Source organism: Centroberyx affinis, unplaced genomic scaffold, assembly GCF_046629955.1.
Source record: "Centroberyx affinis isolate AG114_WGS23_722 - 3 ecotype Tasmania unplaced genomic scaffold, CSIRO-AGI_Caff_v1 ptg002782l_1, whole genome shotgun sequence".
Classification (NCBI taxonomy): domain Eukaryota; kingdom Metazoa; phylum Chordata; class Actinopteri; order Beryciformes; family Berycidae; genus Centroberyx; species Centroberyx affinis.
The window spans coordinates 1-24,055 of record NW_027280936.1 but is presented as its reverse complement, the minus strand read 5'-3'; the positions used below and the strand labels follow the sequence as shown (position 1 = coordinate 24,055).

General features: G+C 42.7%; 2 protein-coding genes across 2 annotated transcripts; one reads left to right on the top strand and one right to left on the bottom strand.

Annotated features, from left to right (window-relative positions):
• Positions 1-484: 484 nt before the first annotated feature.
• Positions 485-21,798, top strand: LOC139657919 (electrogenic sodium bicarbonate cotransporter 4-like). Its single transcript, XM_071535908.1, has 27 exons — positions 485-548; positions 1,709-1,927; positions 5,390-5,519; positions 5,873-6,033; positions 6,130-6,285; positions 6,579-6,686; positions 7,332-7,387; positions 9,868-10,025; positions 10,125-10,212; positions 10,727-10,881; positions 10,980-11,105; positions 11,220-11,394; positions 11,498-11,631; positions 11,722-11,902; positions 12,049-12,139; positions 13,134-13,192; positions 13,618-13,809; positions 13,954-14,067; positions 14,404-14,517; positions 14,828-14,989; positions 16,043-16,221; positions 16,319-16,391; positions 16,512-16,580; positions 17,170-17,343; positions 17,502-17,666; positions 19,248-19,300; positions 21,525-21,798. Exons 1-27 carry the CDS (start codon positions 485-487, stop codon positions 21,796-21,798), a joined length of 3,630 nt encoding a protein of 1,209 aa, XP_071392009.1.
• A 1,598-nt stretch (positions 21,799-23,396) lies between these two features.
• Positions 23,397-24,049, bottom strand: LOC139657928 (polyubiquitin). The gene has a single exon (XM_071535921.1). The coding sequence runs from the start codon at positions 23,988-23,990 to the stop codon at positions 23,529-23,531; it is 462 nt and encodes a 153-aa protein (XP_071392022.1). The 5' UTR covers positions 23,991-24,049; the 3' UTR covers positions 23,397-23,528.
• Positions 24,050-24,055: the final 6 nt, after the last annotated feature.

Sequence of the window (24,055 nt, the reverse complement as noted above, 5' to 3'; positions counted from 1 at the left end):
ATTGTACTAATTCTTGATTTTATTCTTTTTTGTAAAGCAATTTACACAAGTGCTACAGTTATTATTGTTATTGTTATTGTTGTTATTATTATATTTGGGGAATTCCTTGTGTATCCATAGCTTTCTCCCTTTCTCTCTGTGGCCTGTGCTGCAGCCTGCAGGGCTGCTGGGGGTTTTCCATTGAGTTTTCCTCTGATCACCCATTGATCTGTTGAGGTTGCAGTGGCACATGTGTTGCCATGTGGCCTGGAAACCTCACATGGCAAAGCAAGAGTCACTGGAAGACCGGAAGGATTCCCTGACCAAAGACATATCTAGGAAAAGACAACTCACATTAGATTCAAGCTGGGAGTGTGATGGTTTATCTTAATTCAGATAAAGGTGTCTGTGAGTTGTGATTCTCTCTCTTTCTCGCTCCCTCTCAGCAGCACCCACATGTTCTTAGTAACCCTCTCCCTCCATGTCTCCCCATCTCTGTTGCAGGATGGACCATCATGACGGGCAGCGAGGTAGAAGTAGGGGTCACCGGCGCTATGACGATGATGACGGTGAGAAAAAACAACCCTGTGCTGTTGCATGGAGGATCTACAGAAACATGGAGGAAAACATTCTCTATAGTTCTCTATAGTCTGAAAGTGTCAAGCTATTCTGTTCTTGATGGATCTTGAATTGATACAATCAAGATCCACCTTAAACCTGCAATAAGCGATATCAGACCTAATAACTAATCCTGATACTAATGTGTGCTATGTGGAGATTTCACTGAGACATGAAACTAGCTAATTTCCTCCCTCGCTGTTTAAAAGCGGCGCTCTCCATCTCCCATTCCTGAAAAAAACATCTCGTAATGGCAGAATCGATGAAGCAAGCGAGTAAACTTGTTAAACTAGTAAACTTGTTAAACTAGTAAATGTGCTACCTACCTCTTCACTTGTCATTGTGGGACATGTAGCCTTCAGTGGAGAATAAATCTGCCAAAACGAGACTGGTAACCGGTAAGACTTCTCCGTAGGTACGGTTAGCTTAGCTATTAGCATTTATCCTTTCATTTGTCCTTTGTAGGCCTCCGTAGTGCAGTAGCTTTGCTGTGTGTTACTTACTAATGGCCAAAACCACCGGTGAATTTGAAGCCAATAAGGAAGTGGCGGCAGGCGGCAATTCCTCTAATGTCCACTAGAGGCCGGCTCCAAAAAGACTCCAAATACAAACCAATTCTATGCAAGTCAATTGGACCACAACCCAACTTCACACTCAAGATATAAAGTCAATAATTTTTTTCGACAAGAGGTTATGGTCTCAGTAGTAGTATTTCACTTCTTCTAATGTGTGTCCATATGTGTCAATTTTCAAAATGTGGGAATATAAGGGTTATAAAACAGGGTTGTTTTCCTAGTGATCGACAGGTCGCTGATTACGGGCCAATAGCAGGCGGAGCTGCTTTTTGCAGCTTTAATTTCAATTCAATTCAAACTTCTTTATTGGTACAAATGTTAGATGAACAGTATTGCTAAAGCATCTTAAAACAAATAAATATAAATTATAAAAAATAAATAGCCTGCACATAACAATAAACATCTGCTCCAGTTGTATGACTGTATGACTGTGTGTGTTTGTGCTTGTATGTGTGCGTGTGTGTGTGTGTGCTGCACTACCTTTTTAATGAAGGATTTACTCTCTCTCTCTCTCTCTCTCTCTCTCTCTCTCTCAGAACCCCAACCATTCTACATTGGAGTTCCAGTTTCCCACAGACGGAAAAGGCGCAGACATCACTCCTACACTAGTGACACTGACCGTGACAGACGACGCACACACTATGATCACCACACACACCGTGAGCACTCGCACCGGGGCTATTACCATGACAGAGACGAGCACTATGAAGATGAGGAGGGAAGTGCAGAACATCACGAGCACTCTGACCTCACAGGTTAGTGCCAAGATACACACACACACACACACACACACACTGACATTGCGTGAAAATACCATGTCTTCAAAAGATCACACTTCACACTTTGGCAGCTCCAAGTGGCAGTGAGAGAAAACTGTGTGAATTTTTGAAAGTTTGAAGGACTTCATTACCCAGGAATCTTGGAATGATGATGTCAGTAAACTACACACTTCTTCTTCTTCCTCTGAGTGGCTGGTGGGGGTGGAGATAGTGAAGAGATCAACTATGGTTGGTGAGTCTCTTGGCAGAACATTCGCCTGCTGCTGTTTGGGAGGCAGTTTTGTATGTCACTCTTAAGTTTGCCTAGTGCAGCTTTAAAGGTCCAAAACAGGATTCCCCTTGCCTCTGTAATTATAAAGGAGTTGGATGGTCTATCTAAACATGGTGAAAGTATCAAAACGCACAGTTGGCAACTAAATCCATACAATCCATATTAGAAAAGCGAGCCTCTAAATGAGCTGTTTGGACTTCCGTAACTTTGTGGCGTCACAAAGGTTCGCTCATTATCATTTTTGTAAGAAATAATAGACTAAACAAAGTGTTTTTTTCAAAGCAGTTGAGCGGTTGTCATTGTTTATTACAATGAGTTTTCCCTACCTGTCACTGCCTGCTTTGCCGTGTCTGTAGTGTTTCACGTTTCACTCTTGAAACAGTTAGCCAATCAGAACAGAGGGGTTGTTAATATGAATGAGTCTTACAGACACAGCAAAAGAAACAGCCTGTTCTCGGTAAGGCTCAGAGAGATGCTGGAAAATGAACGTGTAAAAATGGATTGAGAGTGTTTTTGGTACATGACACCACACACACAGCTTTGAATGGACCTCAAGACATAAAATATAACACTGGAAAGTGTAGAATATGGGACGTTTAAGGACCAAATGAATTTTCAGTTCAAGTCAAAAATGAAATGCACCAAAAGTAATTGGAATTGCAGCATTTTTACAGCAGCAGTAAATGTGCACACACCAGTGAAGGCATATGACCAGACCTGACCTATGCTATTAGGTAGATGAGCCAAAGAATTGATTGATGTATTAGTAGTGGAACAGTGTGTGATTAGGGAGAAGTCGCTGGTGCATGCATGTGTCTGATGAATATTTTGTAGCATGGCCCCTGTTCCCATGGGGCCATCGAGTCTGAAGCCTGTAAGCTGATTATAGCTGAGGAACTCCAAGCTGTGTGTGTTTGTGTGAGTCCGTGTGCGTGTGTGTATGTGTGTGTTATTTGGGGTGACTGTGAGTGTTTTGTGTGTGGTATGCCTTGTATTTTTGCTTGTTCCAGCCTACTGCCCCAAATTCATACCATACATACTATTAAATATGAGGCCGATACAGAGGAGACGGACTCAGGTGCAGAGATGCAGGAATGTAGGGATGATCCGAGCAGAAATGAGTGAGAAAGTAATGGCCGTATTAGTGAGGACGTTCTTGCTTTCCTTGTGTGTGTGTGTATGTCTTTGCATGTGTGTGTGTGTGTATTTGTGTGTGTGCACGAGCCTGTGGGAGGAGAGTACTAGAGGGGCCTGTGGTGTGTGTCAACCCTCTTAAAGCCTCTGGCTCTTTGCTGCCCTGGAGATTTCAGTGGATTTCTGCCACAGCTTAGAGAAGACCTTTTTTTTTTCCGACTGATTGAATGGTGTCGGTCTGATCATTTTGACTGACAACGCACCGAACCGTACATGGCTAACTGAAAGTTGACTGCGAAAGCCATACTCAAAGAAGACAACATCAACGAGAGAGGCAGAGAAGGACGTATGCGAGAACCAATGAGTGTGTCACTTCTCCCCACTCACGGTGGAGAGCGAGGAGTGGTGAGCTAAGGACTCTCGACCTCAGCAAGAGGACTGGAAACCAGAGGCCCAAAGCAGACCTGAGGATCTCTCTCCCCGTATCTTTGGGTTTTACTGTCTGTGGTCGGAGGATCCAGTGAGCATGCAGGACTCTGGGTCCTCTCTTGCCTCTAATATGGCCTCCCGCTTGACCCTACCTGGCTCTCACATAGGTAAAGATTGCATAAGTCTGGAAGAGGAGAATGGAGACTGTATTCTAGCACAGTGGTTGCCAAACTGGGGTCCAGGGGTCCCCAGCAAAATGTGAATTAGTTTAAATTCAGTATCATTGCATTCACTTCAAGTTAATTTAAGTTAGCACAAGGTAATGAGTAGAAATCTTCTCAGATGAGTCCCTGGGACAAAACCTTTATTAAATGGGGGTCTGTTGTCTATATATGGGGGGCATTGACATGAAAAGTTTAGGAACCCTAGCTCTTTTACATATATAATTTAATTCTTGTATGATTAGTTTTGGGTATTTGATGGTCACAATATTTTCAGATATTGTTTTAGAGATGTTTTTTTTTTTCATCCACATGGTATGGGTTGCTATATTTTTAGGGCGATGCAAGACTGCTTTTTAAAGGGAATGTGAAAATCATTTCCATCTTTCACTATCACTCTTTAGTCTCCCATGTGGTAGAAGACCACATGAAAGTCAGTTAAGCATTAGATGCCAGTTTGTGCTTTACGCATAAATGATCTGATGCATTGCATACATAAAATACCATGATCTCCATCTGTGGGTTTACCATGATTTGTTGGAGATCAGACACTACTATGAAAATGAACAGACCGCAGTGTGACAGTATTGAGATCATGAATGGGACCAGTCACTTTTGCTGATGTGTGTCAAGTGCCTCTACTTGCAGCTGCTCCCTCCTGATGCTTTGATGCTTTTAAAGTACAGTTTACCACATTGTTCTAGCATAGGACATCTAAGACTATGTGGAACATTGTATTGTGTTCTAATTATATAGCCAACATGCATTGCATAAGTAGAAGCGTAGATTGAGATTGTGAACATCAGTATCACATGTGGCACTTCCGTTCCACATTGATGTTTTGTCCACTGGAACCTTTCAGAGCCACGAGGTCATGTGATATTGATGTTTACTTGCACAGAGAGAGATGGATGGACTTTAGCGTTGGGATCATAAGAAGCTACAAACTGTAGGAAACTAAAGGCACCGGGAGACAAGTCACACACACGCTGATACATGCACACACACACAGACACAGACACACACACACACACACAAACACACACACACACACACACACACACACAAGTGAATAGTGCCTCCAGGCTTGGACATTGTTAATGGAGATTGATCTGGTCGGAGTAAAATTAGAAAAAGGTGCAGGCTGATAGAGACACACACCATTATCAGAGAGTCATTAGAGGACCTGACTCTTGTTTGCTAGTTAAAGCAGGGTTATAAAGGGGATCATGTAAATTAGAGATGGCTGTCTCCAAAGCCTGGCCGATTAAAAGAGATTTCTGAATCTAAAATGCCCACGCTGTTTTTCACATAATGCTGTGATTGTTTTGTGGATTTTATCTTGGACTATGACCTGAAGCTGACTCTGTCTCCGTTTCTTAGTGTCCCCCGCAGCGGAAAGGTTGCGCCACATCCTGGGGGAAGATGACAGCACCCCGACACCCACCATATTCACCGAGATGGACACACTACAACGTGAGGGGGATGAACTGGAGTGGAAAGAGTCTGCAAGGTACAAATACACACACATGCACACGGAGGTACACATGCACTGGCATAAGTGTGTCTGAGCCTTCATTAGTTTAGGATTTGGGGTCACTTTAGATGGGATTTAGGGGTTGAGGGTTACATCTGAGACATTACGGGTGCTGGGTGACCCGACTGTAGACCTGTAGGCCTTAGTTTTCATTAAATGAACAGCATCCTGCTGGGCGGTAGGCCCGCACGGGTCCTCAAGATCATTCAGGTCACTAAAATGAACTTGGAAAAAAATCAATCAACCCTTCTCTCTCTCCCTAAAGTCAAAGAGCACCGCCTCATAACTGAATTCCTCGGTCAAACCTGCTCAATTTTGTCTCTCTGCAGGTGGGTGAAGTTTGAGGAGAAAGTGGAGGAGGGAGGAGAGAGATGGAGCAAGCCTCACGTCTCCACGCTGACCCTGCACAGCCTGTTTGAGCTCAGGACCTGCCTGCAGACCGGAAGCATTCTGCTGGACCTGGAGGGCTACTCCCTGCCACAGATAGTGGGTGAGTCCCGCAACTACGCGCCGAAATCAAACCTCTCGAATAAATCGACCTACCTCTTTGTTCGAATTCACTCTGCCCATAACCTCTGACCCCCAGACGACATTGTGGATCGCCAGATAGCCGACGGTCTCATTGGTCCGGAGGTGAAGGAGAAGATCAGCTTCGTGCTGCTCAGGAAACATCGCCACCAGACCAAGAAACCGATCCACCGCTCCCTGGCAGACATGGGGAAATCCTCCAACACCCCTTCCAGTAAGCATGTGTGTGTGCATGTGTGTGTGTGTTGAGATTATCTTAACACTGTCACATAGTTGGTCTTTCGCATTTTAATTCTGTCTGTCAATTAATTTTCACCACTATGCGAACAATCACCACAAATCCATCACTCTTTTTGACTTTACTTTCACTTTTTACTCCATCCTAACGATTCCTTTGTTTTCTGCCATGGTGATCGCCCACCTGTTTTCACCTGTCCTCTTCACCTCTCTTAACCTCTCCTCCTATCCTTTCTACACCTTCGCCTCCCCCTCCTCCCGCCCCGTCAGACCGTAGTCCTCAGGTTAATCTGAGTCGTAGCACTAGTTCAGCCTCTGGGATCCACCGCTCCACAGAAGACCTACGCTCTCGGCAGTCAAGCAGCCTTGGCCGCCTGCGTGAGTCTGCACACATACACATACACACACACACACACGCATACACACACACACACACACACACAATGCATGTCCACAGTCATAACATACATGCATCTATTTGCCAACAATTAAACACAAGCCTCCCTTGCTCTTATCTGCTTTATTCTATTTATTCTACATTTTAATCCCAGCTAACATCTACTGACTGTGCATGATTTCAATACTTGCCATGGCTTTGTGTGTATATGCTCACTGTGAGTATTTTGTGTTAGACATAAAGTATGTTTATTTTAGAGATTTGGCCCTTTTGTGTGTACCTTCTGTGTTTTTTGTGAATGTAAGTGAAGGGGATTAGAGTATGAGAGGATTTTTGGTCCCTGTGTGGTATGTTCTTGTTCTCTCCCTCCATTCCGATTTTGTTTGTCCCCAAATCTGCTTTGGGAAAAAAAAAGGGAAATGACTAATTATAATGTAATCCTCCACGGAAACAAATGATCACGGTGTACTTGTTGCGCACATGCTGAACCCACACTTTTACTCTTACAAACTCTTAATTGGACAAAATTTGTACTCACTTATTGAGTAAAATTCGGTGAAACACAACTCAAACAGTGAAATTAGACTGTTTCAAGAAATCAAAATAAATCTGTGTTTTATTTACAGATCATGCCCAGAGCCGAAGCATGAATGATATTTCAGACACACCGAGCACAGACCAGGTAACTCTCAAGTTCATTATTTGATTTGTGTGTATGCATGAGTTGGTTTTGTGTGTGTGTGTGTGTGTGTGTGTGTGTGTGTGTGCATGTGTGTGTGCACATACTCATGATAGATGTACACCTCTACCCATACCCATGATACAGAGTTCACAAAGGTGCACTTCTTTTCATGTAATTCCCTACAAACAAAGGGGAGTTATGATGGATTTTTGTTATGTGATATTGATCCAATTTACATCTACTGAAGGAGGTATGTAACTGTTTAGAAAAAAGTGAAAATTAGATTAGACAAGTTAACATCATTGCATTAGTGCAAATTACTTTTGAAACATTTAGACATTTCCCAGTTTATCTGTTGATCTGGGAGCTGCAAACATTCACATCTATACAGTAATGCATAACTGTGAGTGCACATTAGCTTTCTTTCAACAAAACAGTAACTTATTTTTCAAGAGTACTAATGATTATCGTCTCTAGTAGTGTTTTTTGTTTCATCATATCTTTGTTAATAATAGAATGAAATGAAGTCATTTCTAATATTGTCATGGCACAGAATTTCTTCTCATCATAGTAATTCTTGACAAAAAAAAACATTGGTCAACAAGCTTTGTCTTTTAAAAAAAAAAGGAAAATCATCATGTTGCCGTTGGCAACACATTCACCCACATTTCAAGTGACAGACAGATTAACACGTTGTCCTAACAATAAAAGTTTGGGGAAAGCTGTCATTTTAATATAGCAAGTCCATTCAGTTTCAACATGACCAGCCTAGGTGCTAAAATATGCTGCATGCGAATATACCTAGCAACATTATAAAGCACGAACCACTTAACAAACCGTTCAATAATCACTGCGGTCTCAACAGCCTCTCTACTCAAGCATGAAATTTAACAATAAGGACAATCTCCAAAGTGATAACATTACAGGTGTTATGTGCAGCATTTTAATAAATCATTACCTCATTCATTTTGAAATATGAGTGTAATTTCCAAATGAGACCACCGCTGAGAAGAAGAAATAGATATTTGTTTACAGCACAAAACAGGAGGGTGCTGTATAAGTATAGTTTTCCATGCAATCAGCAGGTGGCGTAAATTGACACATTCCCTTCAGAAGTGTGTGTGTGTGTGTGTATGTGTGTGTGAACTTGTGTGTGCCTGTGTGTACTGTTGTTTTTTGTGTCTTTCTGTGTTTGGGTGTCTGTGCTGTGCGAGAAGAAGTCGAGCCTTGTTTAATGTGAGGTTATACAGAGGCTTCAGAACCACTTAATCCCTCTAATCCATGAGGCCTACTAGCTGAGGTGGGAATTTACTAAATTGTGTGTGTGTGTGTGTGCGTGCGCCTGCACGAATGTACATGCATGTATTCGTCGCCGTGCGCTTGTGTGCACATTTCTAAGCTTGTGTTGTTTGCCTCAGCTTAATTGTTTGAATTTCTGCCGTCCTCAAACAATAAGAGAATAAAGAATATTTCAGCTCCAATATGAGTCACTTGCTTTTCCTTTTGATGTGTGCCAATATGCAAATACTTGAGGTTTCTGCGCCTCACTCAAACATGCTGTCTTAACTGCTTAACTTCTCAACATCCACTGGGTGTAAATTGCTGACTCATATGTCTTGGGCAGCATCATGAGAAAAATTTGGTTAATTTCTTATAGTGTAAATCTGACTTTTGCTCTCGCACATCTCTCAATGAAGCTTTCATGTAAATAAAGACTCCAATTTTTAAATGAAGAAGACTTTATTTGCTAATTAACAGACACCTGTTAGCCACCTTGCGCCATTTGGTGTCCCCGATGAAAATTAAATCTAATGCCTACTTGAAGAGTACTAAAATGCATGAAACAGAGAGTGCAGTTTATTCCCAAATTTGTTTCCAGTATATGAGATTCAAATGTGTTGTTTATGGTTGTTTTAGGACCAGTAAGTTAGAGGAGAGTGAATGTGGACCAGTTGGGGAATTGACTCCGAAAGCAGCATTAACAGATTATGGAGAGATTTTAAATTAAGCACCAGCCACTCCACTCCCACGTGCTTCTTGGTTAGGAGGAGGAGGGGGGGGGGGCACCAAAAGAGCTTCAGCATGGTGTTGTGTGTTTTTATTAAGATTAAGATTAAGATTGCAAATTGTTTACTCTAAGCCTTCAGTTGGATTTAGTGAATGTGTGTATACAGTATGTGTTTGCTTACATGTGGGTGTACACAGAGGAATCAAGCAGCGATAATTGGGTTATGTGTGTGTGTGTGTGAGCGAGAGCATCATGTCATTGATTATCTATAGATCATTGATTGTTCGTATCACAGTTAAAAGTCCAGAGTTGTTGTGGTTTAAACATTTTGTTGTTGTAGTTGTTGTCTAAAATCCCATGTTATGTCATTTTTTGTACTCACGTCTCCCATCACAACTCACAAGCCACAGTTGCGATTTCTACTGACACTCTCCCTCCCTCTGTCCCTCTCTACTTCCATCCTCCCTGCCAGCTGAAGAACAAGTTCATGAAGAAGATTCCCCGTGACGCCGAGGCGTCCAACGTCTTAATCGGCGAGGTGGATTTTCTGGACAAACCGTTCGTTTCCTTCGTACGTTTGGCTCAAGCCACGACTCTGGGAGGCCTCACCGAGGTCCCTGTCCCAACCAGGTGGGTGTCTCCGCTCTCTCTCTCCCTCTCTCTCTCTCTCTCTCTCTCTCTCGTGTGTGTGTGTGTGTCTGTTAACCTGTTAATCATGTGTCTCGACAGGTTTCTCTTCATCTTGCTGGGTCCCCATGGTAAAACCAAGTCCTACAATGAGATTGGCAGAGCGATCGCTACGCTCATGGTGGATGATGTAAGTTATTTGCACCTTACCACCCCACTCCCATGCACACACACACACACACACACACACACACACACACACTCAAATCAAACATGATCTATTTATTCATCCATTTATATATTATGTCTTTGTTTGATATTATATTATTAATATTTTATTATTTATTTATTCTTTCTTTCTTTCTTTCTTTCTTTCTTTCTTTCTTTCCCTCTCTCTCTTTCTTTCTTTCTTTCTTTCTTTCTTTCTTTCCCTCTTCCTTTCTTTCTTCCCTTTCTCTTGCTTTCTCTCTTTCTTTCTTTCTTTCCCTCTCCCTCTTTCTTTTTTCTTTCTTTCTTTCTTTCTTTCTTTCTTTCCCTCTCCCTCTTTCTTTCTTTCTTTCTTTCTTTCTTTCTTTCTTTCTTTCTTTCCCTCTTCCTTTCTTTCCCTCTTTCTCTCTTGCTTTCTCTTTCTTTCTTTCTTTCTTTCTTTCTTTCCCTCTCCCTCTTTCTTTCTTTCTTTCTTTCTTTGTTCCTTTCACTTTCAGTTGTTCAGTGACGTAGCATATAAAGCAAGGGATCGCGAGGACCTGATCGCAGGCGTTGACGAGTTCCTGGATGAGGTCATCGTCCTCCCTCCAGGGGAATGGGACCCCAAAATACGCATCGAACCTCCCAAGAAAGTTCCATCGGCAGAAATGAGGTATGCCACTGGACTTCCTCTCGGCGAGTATACCTTTGAGTAAATCCTGTCCCTTCTCTGACCTCTGACCCCTTACTCCCTTTTCATCTCTCCCGCAGGAAGTCGGTGCTGAACCTGAACGAGCTGGGGCAGATGAACGGCTCGGCCGGGGGGGCAGGCGGAGGAGAGGATGAGGAGTTCCCAGCTCCCCACGAGCTGGGAGAGGAGCTGGCATTCACTGGGAGGTATGGGGGGGGAACTTGGCGTGAGACTATAGTGTTTTGATGAACCATATGTCTAGGGTCCCACTATCTCCAGGCTCACTCATCTCACAAATGTGCTCAACTTTGCTTTGATAGGTTCTGTGGCGGATTATGGCTGGACATCAAGAGGAAGATCCCCTGGTTTTGTAGTGATATCTACGACGGCTTCCATATCCAGTCCGTCTCTGCCGTGCTCTTCATCTACCTAGGCTGCATCACCAACGCCATCACCTTCGGCGGACTGTTAGGGGACGCTACTGACAATTACCAGGTAACACCAAGAACTCCACCGGTCTCAGGATAAACAATGCTGAAAGAACATCTGAAGGGTCATTTATATCTCTCTGTCCATCCCCTCCCCTTCTCTCTCTCAGGGTGTGATGGAGAGCTTCCTCGGCACCGCTCTAGCAGGGACTGTCTTCTGTATGTTTGGTGGCCAACCGCTCATCATTCTCAGCTCTACCGGACCCATTCTCATCTTTGAAAAGCTGCTTTACGAATTCAGCAAGTAAGACGCACCCGAGTGCATAGCGTGACCGTTTTACATCTTACAACTTCCACACACCCTGTTTTTCTACCGCTCTGTCCTTCTTCGCAGGAACAACAATATAGACTACATGGAGCTGCGCCTGTGGATTGGGCTGCACTCGTGTCTGCAGTGTCTGCTGCTGGTCGTCACAGACGCCAGCTACATCATCAAGTACATGACCCGCTTCACCGAGGAGGGCTTCTCCAGCCTCATCTCCTTTATATTCATCTCTGATGCTCTGAAGAAGATGGTGGGTATACTGTCATGTGATGTGGAAGAACACAAAGACTCTCTCTCACATACAGACTCTCACACAAACAGATGGACAGCTTAACATTGACACCTGAAGAATGACATACATAGCTATCCTAAAAGCAAATGTATTGGTTTCCGCAGGTTGGAACCTTCAAGTACTACCCAATCAACCGTGGCTTCAAGGCTGATTACATCACGGCCTACAAGTGTGAATGCATCGCTCCGGAGCAAGGTCAGTCTTCAAACTTTCTTTTGTTTTCTGTCCTTTTTTTTTTGTTCTCTGAGTGATTTGTTTTAATTGAATTTTCAAGGGCATCTTATTCGTGGGTGGAAATGGTCCCTCACCTAAAAGACCTCACCTGGCTTGAAAGAGATAATTTATGGTGATGGATGTAAAAATGACTGCATAGTTAAGGGTTTTCACTTTTCTGTATCACCTTTGGGTACTTGCGGTAATAGCTAGTATTTGGTAATTTATCATCATCCACATATAATAGAGAAATGACTTGTGCCTTGCATGATATTGGTAGGAAAACACAAGGACTTTTTGTCCACTTCAATTCTCCATGTTAAATGAAGGAAATATTTTTCTGGATTATATCTGGATCGAATATTTGATCTTTACTCTGTGATGATGTGTGTGTCCTGTCTGTTTCTGCCTCTTTCCCTATGGATGCTGTCTGACCAAGTGAGTATCTAGCCTGGTAGACTGGTGTCCACTGTTCTTGTCAGCCTTTGGTTTGATAAAGTCAAAGTAGTGGGAATACTTCCACCCAGGGAAAGTCAACTTTACTACAGTTTCTCATCTAAACTAGCTTAGTGTATGCCCGTGTGAATTAAGTAAATGAGCTAATAGTAACAGCTTTGGATACTTCAACTTCCATTTTGATATTTACAGAGGGTAATAACACAAGTAACAGCTTATTTTTTAATGGAAACTGTAATGTTTTTTTTTACTGAAATTGATAATGGGAATTACTTGTTCCTGGGAAAAGTAATAAATTACTGTAATACTTTGTTGAGTTACACCTTACCACACAACACTGGTCAGCAATATATTCAGAACTGAGAAATTGCTGTTATGACCATTACGGTCATATTTTCGCTCCTTACTTGTCACTCACTTAATGGTTAATTCATATGCAACACTATTGGGTTTTGCTTGTCATGTTAGCCACCAATCATTCATTTTTTCTCTATTTTCCACTTGTGTTTTTGCTTTCTAGCATCTGCGCTGGGCTTGAATGTTTCAGCTCCACTAGGGGATGATAACATGACTCTGTTGGTAAGTGACTGCAGACAGAGACGCTCATGATGAAAGGTCTTTACACTACCTATAACTTACATGAGTCTTTGCTATTCATCAGCATGAGTTTTGTCTGTTTTGATCCCAGTAAAGAAAGATTGAAGAGTGACCTGGTGAAATTAGGAGTTCTCAGTAACAGTTAAGGGTTTGTAGACCATTGTAAAGCACTGTGGCTCTCATTTCTATGTTATTCTGTATTCTCTCTTCTTTTGTTATCGCTTGTCTTCTTCTCTCTCGTTTGTGCTATTTCTCCCCCACCTCTTCTCTGGCTTTCCTATCCTGGCCCCTGCCTCTCAACCTCCCCAACCCATGTCTTCAAATCTCAACCCCCCCCCCCCACACACACACCTTTCCCCTCTCTTCTCCCTCTCTCGTCTTTCTCCACCTGTTCTGTCTGTATGTAGTTTAACTTGACAGACCTGGACTGGAGTCAGCTGAGTAAGAAAGAGTGTGTGAAGTACGGTGGCACCCTGCTGGGGAACTCCTGTAAGTACGTTCCTGACCTGGCCCTCATGTCCTTCATCCTCTTCTTCGGCACCTACTCCATGACCGTCTCTCTCAAGAAGTTCAAGTCCAGCCGCTACTTCCCAACCAAAGTAAGACAGCTTTAGGCAGAAAAAGCCCCAGCCGCCCTCCTGATCTCATCCTCCCATTTCTCCCAACGTTCTCCCTTCTCTTGACCATCCTCTCCCGCACTCTCTCCTCCGTCTCCTCTCCGCCTCTCCCTGTATGCGCTCCAGTTCCGCACCCTGATTGCTGATTTCGCCATCATCATCTCTATCCTGACCTTCTGTGGGTTGGACTGCCTGCTGGAGCTGGACACCCCCAAACTGAACGTGCCCACTGAGATCAAGGTCCACTCCTCCCTCAATACCTCTTTCCTCCTTCCCGTTATTTACCGTGCATGGAGGCATCTCTCTCCACAAGAACGTATTTTCTACACTCACAATCATTTACTCTAACATAGCTTTAACATTGCATTGATTTCTTTTACGGAGTATATCTTTACTTGTCTTTTCTCCTGTCTTCATTTCCTTGTGTGTTCACCTTTCTCTTGTCTCCTGTTTATCTCAAACTCTGTAACTGTGTATTTGGATGTATGTCTCCCTCCCTCCTTGTCACACTACACTTGTTTGTAATTGTCCACCTGCCCTGTGTCTTTGTCTATTGTTTGTCGGTGGGCCAATTAGCTGAGGAAGCTAATCAGTGATTTTGCCATCTTCATGTCAATCATGTCCTTTGTGGGTCTGGATATGTTGATGGGGTTAGACACACCCAAACTAATCGTTCCAACAGAGTTCAAGGTATTTCATTTTTACTAAATTATGTGTTGGCGTATGTCTGCATTTCTTTTCAAGTGCAAGATGCATGTGTGATCTTAGATTCTGATATAGCATATGATGATTGCCCTTCTGCATGTGAATGTGTGTGTTTTGTGTGTGTGTTTATACCAGGCGCATGTTTTTATATGCATTATCTACATTACTGCCAATGTAGATGCTAAGCATGTGTACTACTTTGTGTGGATGTGTGCATTTATCTGTGTATTTGTCTGCAAACATGTAGACTTATCATCATTGTGTGTGTGCGTGTGTGTGTGTGTGTGTGATGCAGCCCACGCGTCTAGACCGCGGCTGGCTGGTGATGCCGTTCGGTAAGAACCCGTGGTGGATGTATCTGGCCAGCTTCGTCCCGGCTCTCCTCGTCACCATCCTCATCTTCATGGACCAGCAGATCAGCGCCGTCATCGTCAACCGCAAGGAAAATAAACTGAAGGTCTGCAAACACGGCCTCTTTCCAACACTGCTGTGGATATGAATTTACACAAACCATACATGATAAACAGTCACACACATAATCCTTTGCTCTATACCATATATCAGTGATTCTCAACCTTTTTCATGTCAAGGACCCCTAATTTAGTCCACATTAGAGCCACAGACCCCCATTTGATGAGATTTTGTCTCTTGGACCCAAATCTGAGAATATTTTTATTGTTAGATATGATTTTGTCCATAATTCCATGACTATCTGCATTGTAACTATGATCAAACAGTCATTCTTCTACATTCTCTAGTTGTGGTAACTTCTCGTAAATGAAATAATGCTTAGGTTTAACAATTCATCAGTTTGCTGGGGACCCCCTGGAACCCCCTCAAGGACCCCTGGTGGTTCCCGGACCCCACATTGACGAATGATGAATGTCATGAACGCAAGCTCATTTAACTTTACAGGAGACCCATTTTACATTCAGAAACAGTTTGATCAGCATCTACTTTTTGATTCAATAGCTCAGTGATTCTCAAGCTTTTTCATATCAAGGACCCTAATTTAGTCCACATTAGGGCCACAGCCCAATTTGATGAGATTTTGTCTCTCAGACCCAAATATGAGAATATTTTTATTGTTAGATATGATTTTGTCCAGAATTCCATGACTATCTGTATTGTAGATAGAGAGATAACAGTGAAGCTATGATCAAAACAGTCATTCTTCTACATTCTCTAATTGTGTTAACTTATTTACTAACTGTAAATAAAATAATGGTGAAGTTTAACGATTCATCAATTTGCTGGGGACCCCCTGGAACCCCCTCAAGGACCCCTGGTGGTCCCCGAACCCCATGTTGAGAACCACTGCCATATATGAAGGCAAAGATGAATAATCTACAAAAATCTTGCATTTGGTCACATATCAAAGAATTGTTAAGAAACAGGACGTGAAATGGTGCTTCAACATGGTTCAGCCGTAATGAGATTTTGACAGTCGTGGCTAGATTTGCATTAATTTTCTCTCTCCAATGTCTCCTTACCTCCCCACCTGCTGCAGAAAGGCTGCGGCTACCACCTGGACCTGTTCTGGGTGGGGATACTGATGGCAGTGTGTTCCTTCATGGGCCTGCCCTGGTACGTAGCAGCCACTGTCATCTCCATCGCCCACATCGACTCTCTGAAGATGGAGAGCGAGTCCAGCGCCCCCGGAGAGCAGCCCCAGTTCCTCGGGGTCCGGTAAGACTCTCCTGAGACAGTGTGCGTGTGTGTGTGCGCACGCATGTGTTTGTGTGAATGTGTTTTGCCTTAATGATATATTGTTCTTCATAACCAGGGAGCAGAGATTGACGGGCATTCTGGTGTTTGTTCTGACTGGAGTCTCCGTCTTCTTGGCCCCTATCCTCCAGGTTAGTTGGACAGGGAAGACAGTGGGATGTTTCACTTGATCAGTTACTTTCACTTTACACTTCTGCTGTAAAGTGTGAAGTTGCAGTGATGTATTTTAACTGCTGCATTGTTTCATTCAGTACATCCCCATGCCTGTCCTCTATGGAGTGTTCCTCTACATGGGAGTGGCCTCACTGAGTGGCATCCAGGTAGATGAGTTGTTATTCATGTGTGTGTCAAAAATTGATTGCTGTAATTTGTTGCACTATTCTTGACATTGTTTTTGTTTTGGTCAAACTGTCCTCTCTTACCTTCAAACATCTTAGTAACTCAATTCCATCTCCTTTGAATGATCAGGGAAACCAAATCGTTTTGGTATCCAGTGTTCTTGTCATCCAGCTGATCCATAAAATCAAAATAGTAGGAGTGCTTCCACCTGCAGAAAGTAAATTTGTCATTTTTCCATCTAGCTGTCATCTGAGGTTGGATTAGCTCAGTGTGTGTCTGCATGAACTGAAAGAAGAAGGAGGCAAATGTTTATGAGAGAAACAAACAGAGATGGGGATAATCATTGGTTTCGAATAATTCATTTTAAATCGATATTTATAGGGGGTGATAACAAAAGTAATGGTGATATCATTGCTGAAAATGAAATAGTAATTCATTACACTACTCATTACTGGAAAAAGTAAAACTATTGCTGTAACCTGTTACTGAGACATGCATCACTACCCAACTCTGGTTTACGTGTGTGTGTGTGTGTGTGTGTGTGTGTGTGTGTGTGTCTTTCTATTCCAGTTCTGGGAGCGTATCAAGCTGTATCTGATGCCAGCCAAACACCAGCCAGACTTCTCCTTCCTGCGTCACGTTCCTCTGAGGCGCGTCCACCTCTTCACCCTCGTCCAGATCGTCTGCCTGGCCGTCCTCTGGATCCTCAAGTCCACCTTCCTGGCCATCATCTTTCCAGTCATGGTGAGTGTGTGTGTTATGTGTGAGTGTGTATCTTGGACACTGTCCTTCTGGTTGAGGTATTTATCAACATATCAGGCAGCGATATATGATTTCTTGTATCTCTCACATCTCTCACACCTGCGACGGATGACACATTTCTATCCGTTCACTATGTGTAGATCCTGGGCCTGATGGTGGTGCGGAAGATGCTGGATCTGATGTTCTCGCAACACGACTTGGCCTGGCTGGACGACATCCTGCCAGATAAAGACAAGAAGAAGAAGGAGGACGAGAAGAAGAAGAAGAAAGAGAAGAAGGCGGCGGAGCCCGAGAGCGACGAGGAGGTGGGGGGGAAAAAAGTAGACACGCGTGACATGAAACACACACACACACACACATCCTGGTAGTCTGTCTGACCCCAACTCTAAAGTGGAGAGCGTGTGGATTCTGATCTTGGTATTAACTGTGTGTCACTCCATCTGTTCTGGGTGTGTCATTCCTGGGTTTGTTATCGCTGACTAATACGTTTCTCCTCTCTGTCCCACAGTGTTGCTGAAAAGGCACTGTATAACGCTTACTACAGTCTTTTTGTCTATCTATCTGTCTGTCCATCCCCCTTTCAATCTGCATGCCTCTTCCCATGTGTTTCTGCACTGTAGAAAGCTATGTTCACTCTATTAGATGTCGCATGCGTGTTCAACCACATCTGTGTGCGGATTATTCAGTCCTCACCTAAAGGACAAAAAGTGAAGTTGCTCCTATAGGCGCTGATTTGAGGACAGTGTTAGAACCTGATCCCAGACAGCAGTTCATCCTGCATGCCGACTGGTTCCTTTCTTTGTCGCTCAGCCCAACAGTTCCCTCCCTCCTCCAGTGAAGATTGCCATGGAGGCCGTACAGCCAGTCTCAGAACCAGACCCCACCTCTGTTAACCCCCCCACCCAAACCCAAACCTCTGACTGTGAGTATAACAACCCGGTCCCCTACTGCTCTTTGTGGTGCATTGTGTCAGTTCAAGCCACCCTGTTCTTTTATACCGTTTACTGAGTGTGACAGATGGAGTGTTGATAAAGCTTTTGGTAGAGGATCATGACCATGGATTGACTATCTACATATTTCACTGGCTACTTTTACATGCGCACAACTATTAGAGTATTGGCAATACTGTGAGTAAGGCAACTGTCCCACTCACCCATTTGCTAAACGCTAGCTGTACCATAGATAGCTTAGGTTACCATGCTCATCATCATCATCATCGTCATCATCATCATCATCATCAGGTGCCTTGGGCTCCAATTCAAACCCCAGGTCCAGCCTGTATCTGCTGGTTTTAGCAAGGACTCATTGTCCTAAACCTTCATGAAGGAGGTCAAGGTGTGGATTAGTGCCACTGGTAGAGTTTTGCTTTTTAGCTGTGTAGTATGCCTTCAGTGCCTCCAATGAACTTGTTCAGTTGTTTTGACAAATCCAGTCGTCTGAAGTTTTTCTGACACATTTATCTAGTGTTTACACGTCTAAATGTGTTGACTGCTGCCACCCATCATCTTGGTCTAGTCTTGTACAGTCTACACTTCCCTAAGAGCATAATCACATTTTTACGGTTTTTACGTGGGCTCTGCCTTACTCGCATTATAATCGCATTTTTCATGCGGATGTAAATGTAGCCACTGTTACAGCATAGCCACATCAAAGATGGCTACCAGTTCAATGTAAAAGTGATGATGGTGCAACAGATGGAGAATATATTTTTGATGATGCTTCTGTGTATCTGAAGGTTTTATTATCTTTCCTGTGTCTCTGTGTTTGTGCTTGTGTCGATTTGTGCTTGTCTTTATATGCCTATGTATGCTTGTTTGTTTTTATGTATGTGTTTCTCTGTGTGCATCTGTGTGTGTGTGTGTGTGTGTGTGTGTGTTTTCTTACAGGAGATGAACCCGTACTCGACAGTCACGTCCGACGATAACGAGCTAGACCGCAGGTACTGTGTGCTAAAACTGCACGTGCCCTACAGCGATCTGATGCACCCACCTGATGCACACACTTCCTGGGAAAACACTACCGCTACCAGGCAACACCTCCAGCTAAACACACACAGTTACAGCACAAAAACACAGCAATGGGCAGGGAGAGACCGAATGCCTTTCTGAAATACTTCAACTCATTTTGTACACGTTTTCAGCCGCTGGATCATCACGCATTTACATTTATGTTGGACATGGTTTTAGATATTTGTAGATTATTTGGTTTGCTGACACTGTTTTTACATTGCATGCATATAGCTGAGGATAATTTAGTGCCAGTTGTCATTTGAATATTCCATAAGTTGTACATATACTGTTCAACACAGCTGCTATATAATAGTTAGGTCTGTCCTTTCATCCAGTACCACCTCTAGTAGTCACCTACTGTTTATGTATTTTAATCTTTGTAGATTATGGCATATCTAGACAGAATATTATAATTGCACACTTCTCTCTATTTGAAAATGTTTCATGTGCTGTGTTTGTATGACCATCCTGATGGCCACTCTGATCTGCCATTGATATGGACTGTGTGTCAGAGAAGCAATAACTCAGAACTTAGTTTGGATTTTAAGCCTCCACCCTTAGTGTGCACCTGAAAGAAATGCAGATTTCTGGTTTTGCTTGTTTGACTATCTCTTATTTCTTCTGTGCTTTTTATTCACCTTTTAGTTGTGTGATTGTTTTCGCTCTGAGGCGTTACTGGAAATTTTCTGAAATGTAAATTGTCATCTCTGGCATTGTCAGCACCACAATTAGAAGAGAGAGACTAAACCCTATTCTGATGTCTGTTTAAAAATTCTTGTGACTTTTTGCCTTTGAAAGTCCTATAGCTGTTTCCCTTCAGGGAGCTATGGTAAACATGGCATAGAGGTCTTCTCTTCCCTCCAAATCTTATCAGTTTAGTTTATTGGTCACTGAGGGCAGTGTCTTTACTTTCATGTTGTTCGGTTCATTTCACTGTTTTCTGTGTTTTCAGTCTCAACTTCTGCCCATCACGCTACCAAATATAATGTCCTAGGTTGTTTACCATGATAGGATTTTGGTTGTTTCTTTTCAAAATACCAAGTTTCCGTTCAACTGGCTCTGGTTCTGTCTTCTCAAGTGTTTATATCCACAGATTCCTCTTAACGTTAAAGTGTGAAACCACTTATTGGAGAACACTCCAATATCACATAGCATTTGTCCGTTTTCTAGCGTGTGTCATGTGTTCGCATGTCGCTGTGATCCTGCATGGCTGTTGTCTCCCTGTTAGAGTGTGATCCCACTTTCCTGCTTACAGCAACCAGCACATTCTCCTGCATTCCTTTTCAGAGAGTGGTTGAGATGTGTGACAGTAGGATGCATATACTGTATATACAGTCAGCCCCACAGATAAGCCCACCCAGTTTATAAAGTATTCAGAAATTACATTCAGGAGTATAGCTTTTGCCTTACAAATAACCTTTGTATTGAACTTATCTCTATTTGGAATAATAAAGTGGCTAAATAATTTATTTGTAATAACAAAATTTGTCGTATAATTTTAGTCATGATATAATTAAGGTGATTGGATTTATTCAGAAAGTATTATGAAAGGATGTATGAAGGGATTTAAAAATATATATATTATTAAATGTGATACACATTACATTTTAGACATATATTATTGTCTAATGAACTGGTATAATTACTGTAAACAAATGAGACCATGGTGGAGATGACTGGTAGCCTCTATCTCATGCCACTGGTATTGTTGTGCTAGTGTTTCTCAAAAAGAAAACTGCATTTCCCATACTGCAAGGAGATTGTTGCTATTTGCTATTACTCCCTCCCTTGGAGTTGCTCCCTTTATATTTGTTTTGTCTTTCATTTTACTTACGGATAAACATGTTGGAAGTCACTATCAGCTTTTCACTCTTTTCATTCCATCTACCATTACCAGAAACTTTCAGTGAAATCTTTCCTGTGGCACACAATTTAAAATGCAGTGTAGAGGCTGGTAGAGGCTGACAGTCTTCTTGGTGATGGTCTCATTGTTTACAATAGTTATACTAATGTCTCAAAATGAATGAATGGCTCTTATGGAAGAATGCATCTCACTCTGCTCCCTTGCATATGTTTGAGCTTGTGTGTGTATGTGTGTGTGTATGTGTGATGGAGAGAAAGTGTAACCTGGGCGGTTCCACCACTGTTCCTCAGCATCACTCTGCACCTGAAGATCTCCTGCCCCCCCTCACCTGCCCACTCCCAGATGAGCCTTGCCCCTGGGGAGTCCGCGTCACACCTGCCGCTGCGCCAGCCCGTGCCCCAGGTCAACATCCAGGTGGAGTCAGACTGTGACGAGTCTGGTTTCTACTCCAAGCAACATAGCCTTTACCCCCCCTGTGTCCTGCCACCTGAGATATACAGAGACTTCCATCGGAAAAAAGCACACGCTCGGTTTGGTAACGCATGCGGTGAGACCATTCTGTAGGCAGACAGGAGACTACTACTACTGTGAACTTAGAGCACACACACACACACACAGACATGCGGCAGGTGCATAGTGTAGAAGCATAATGGTTATTACTCTTACTCTGCTCTTGGTATCTCCATGTCAGTTTAATTAAATATTTGAGAGTCTGAACCACAGCCTGAATAGCATACAAATAAGAGTGGTCTCTTATATTTGATTTTTTGAAAATTGGCATTTAATCACATGAATTGTTAATATACTATACATTTCCCCACTTAACCTGGGCAGTTACCTAAAAGTATCTTAGCTCTGGGTACTGAGGTGCTTTGAGAAACCCAAGCCTCTTGTAGTAGTAATAATGATAGTTACAAAGAAAGAAACAACCAAAACATGTTACTAAATGCATTAACCTACTGTGTACATGTTTTAGGACAAGGCATCAGTATTGCTGATCATGATTTGTTTATTACATTTATTGGATATCTTTGCTTATTTCTTGTGCATCTTGCATGTGTGAACATCTAAAGAATGGTAGAGAAGGTGATTTACATCATGGTTTATGTACATTTAACATGGGTGTGAACCCCTGAAATGTAATAAAATAGCATTGAAAATCCATTTGAATTATTCTTTTTTCCTCACTTGAGCATACTCAACAGCTGTGTGGTCTGTCTGTTAAATACAATGCCAAGATAATCACAAATTGATTATATTTAAAGTAAGGCTAAGTGTCATTACAAGATCAAATGTTTAAGCTATTTGTATTGTTCTGAGCATTACTGTTGCAAATCTAGAACTTTTTCTGCTCTGCTGAGTGACCTTACTGAGGGCATCAGTGAAAGACTCTTTATAGCTCATTGTAAATGTTTGATTTTGTTCCTTCTAAATGTGTTAAGAAAGATGCTAAACAACTATGGTTATTAGTTGTAGCAGCTGCATTTCATTCACATCCATGTAGCAGGTCCGGGGCAGAGAACAGCAAAGCTGGTCTATAGTGACAACTTGTGGTTGAACATAAAAGTGTCACATTGATCTGAGGCACCCACAATTTTACATCAAGGTGAAACATACGCCATCTTGTTATGTTGTTTATTAGTAAGTGATTAAACCAATTTGACAAGGAACAGCAGCAGAAAATCTTTGGACTAAAAATCATATGTGGGTTTTTCCTATATTGTACATCAAAGAGATTGACTGTAGAGAAAAATACTAAATTTTAAGAGCACAAACATTTGTACCAATCATAAGTCACAAATGCCATGGAACCAACTATTGGAAAACTGGGATTGACTGATCCACAACCTTGTTACTTATCAACATTAACTGGGTGACAGCAAAAAGTACTTTTATAGGTTATAACTATTTAACTGCAATATTTTCATAGGTCTGCTTTGAAAGTCATGTTGAGACAACACCAACGAGATTGCCAACATGTTTTTCTCAATAGATTGTACAACTTTAGGATCTAACCAAACCTCATGCTGTAGTTGGTGAACCTCCTCAGATACAGAATGCACTACCATGACACTAGTTATCCAAAATTATATTAAATGTCAGATAAAGTTTTGGGTAAAGTGAAATTACTAAAACCCAATGAAAGAGACAAAATCATCATCATCAGGAATGCTCAACTTTTATTGAAACTTAAAGGAATGAGTGAAAGCAGGGTAAGGGAGGAGGGAATTAAAAGTTGGAAGAGAATGCTGTGGGGAAATGAGACATGGTTATCAGCAGAAGGCAGAAGCTGCCTAGTTTCCACCGCGGAGACGCAGAACCAGGTGGAGGGTGGACTCCTTCTGGATGTTGTAGTCGGAGAGGGTGCGGCCATCTTCAAGCTGCTTACCGGCGAAGATCAGACGCTGCTGGTCAGGAGGGATGCCTTCCTTGTCCTGGATCTTGGCCTTGACGTTCTCAATTGTGTCACTTGGCTCGACCTCCAGAGTGATGGTCTTGCCAGTCAGGGTCTTCACGAAGATCTGCATGCCTCCCCTCAGACGGAGCACAAGATGGAGTGTGGACTCCTTCTGGATGTTGTAGTCGGACAGGGTACGTCCATCTTCCAGTTGTTTGCCAGCGAAGATCAGACGCTGCTGGTCAGGAGGGATGCCTTCCTTGTCCTGGATCTTGGCCTTGACATTTTCAATTGTGTCACTTGGCTCGACCTCGAGGGTGATGGTCTTGCCAGTCAGGGTCTTCACGAAGATCTGCATGCCTCCCCTCAGACGGAGCACAAGGTGAAGGGTGGACTCCTTCTGGATGTTGTAGTCGGAGAGGG

Excerpts from the sequence above, each read along its gene's own strand:
- LOC139657919 (XM_071535908.1), top strand. The coding sequence starts at position 485 with ATGGACCATCATGACGGGCAGCGAGGTAGAAGTAGGGGTCACCGGCGC. Across the intron at positions 6,034-6,129 it reads CTCCCTGCCACAGATAGTGG|ACGACATTGTGGATCGCCAG; the intron begins GTGAGTCCCGCA and ends TCTGACCCCCAG. Across the intron at positions 13,810-13,953 it reads GCCGCTACTTCCCAACCAAA|TTCCGCACCCTGATTGCTGA; the intron begins GTAAGACAGCTT and ends TATGCGCTCCAG.
- LOC139657928 (XM_071535921.1), bottom strand. The coding sequence starts at position 23,990 with ATGCAGATCTTCGTGAAGACCCTGACTGGCAAGACCATCACCCTCGAG.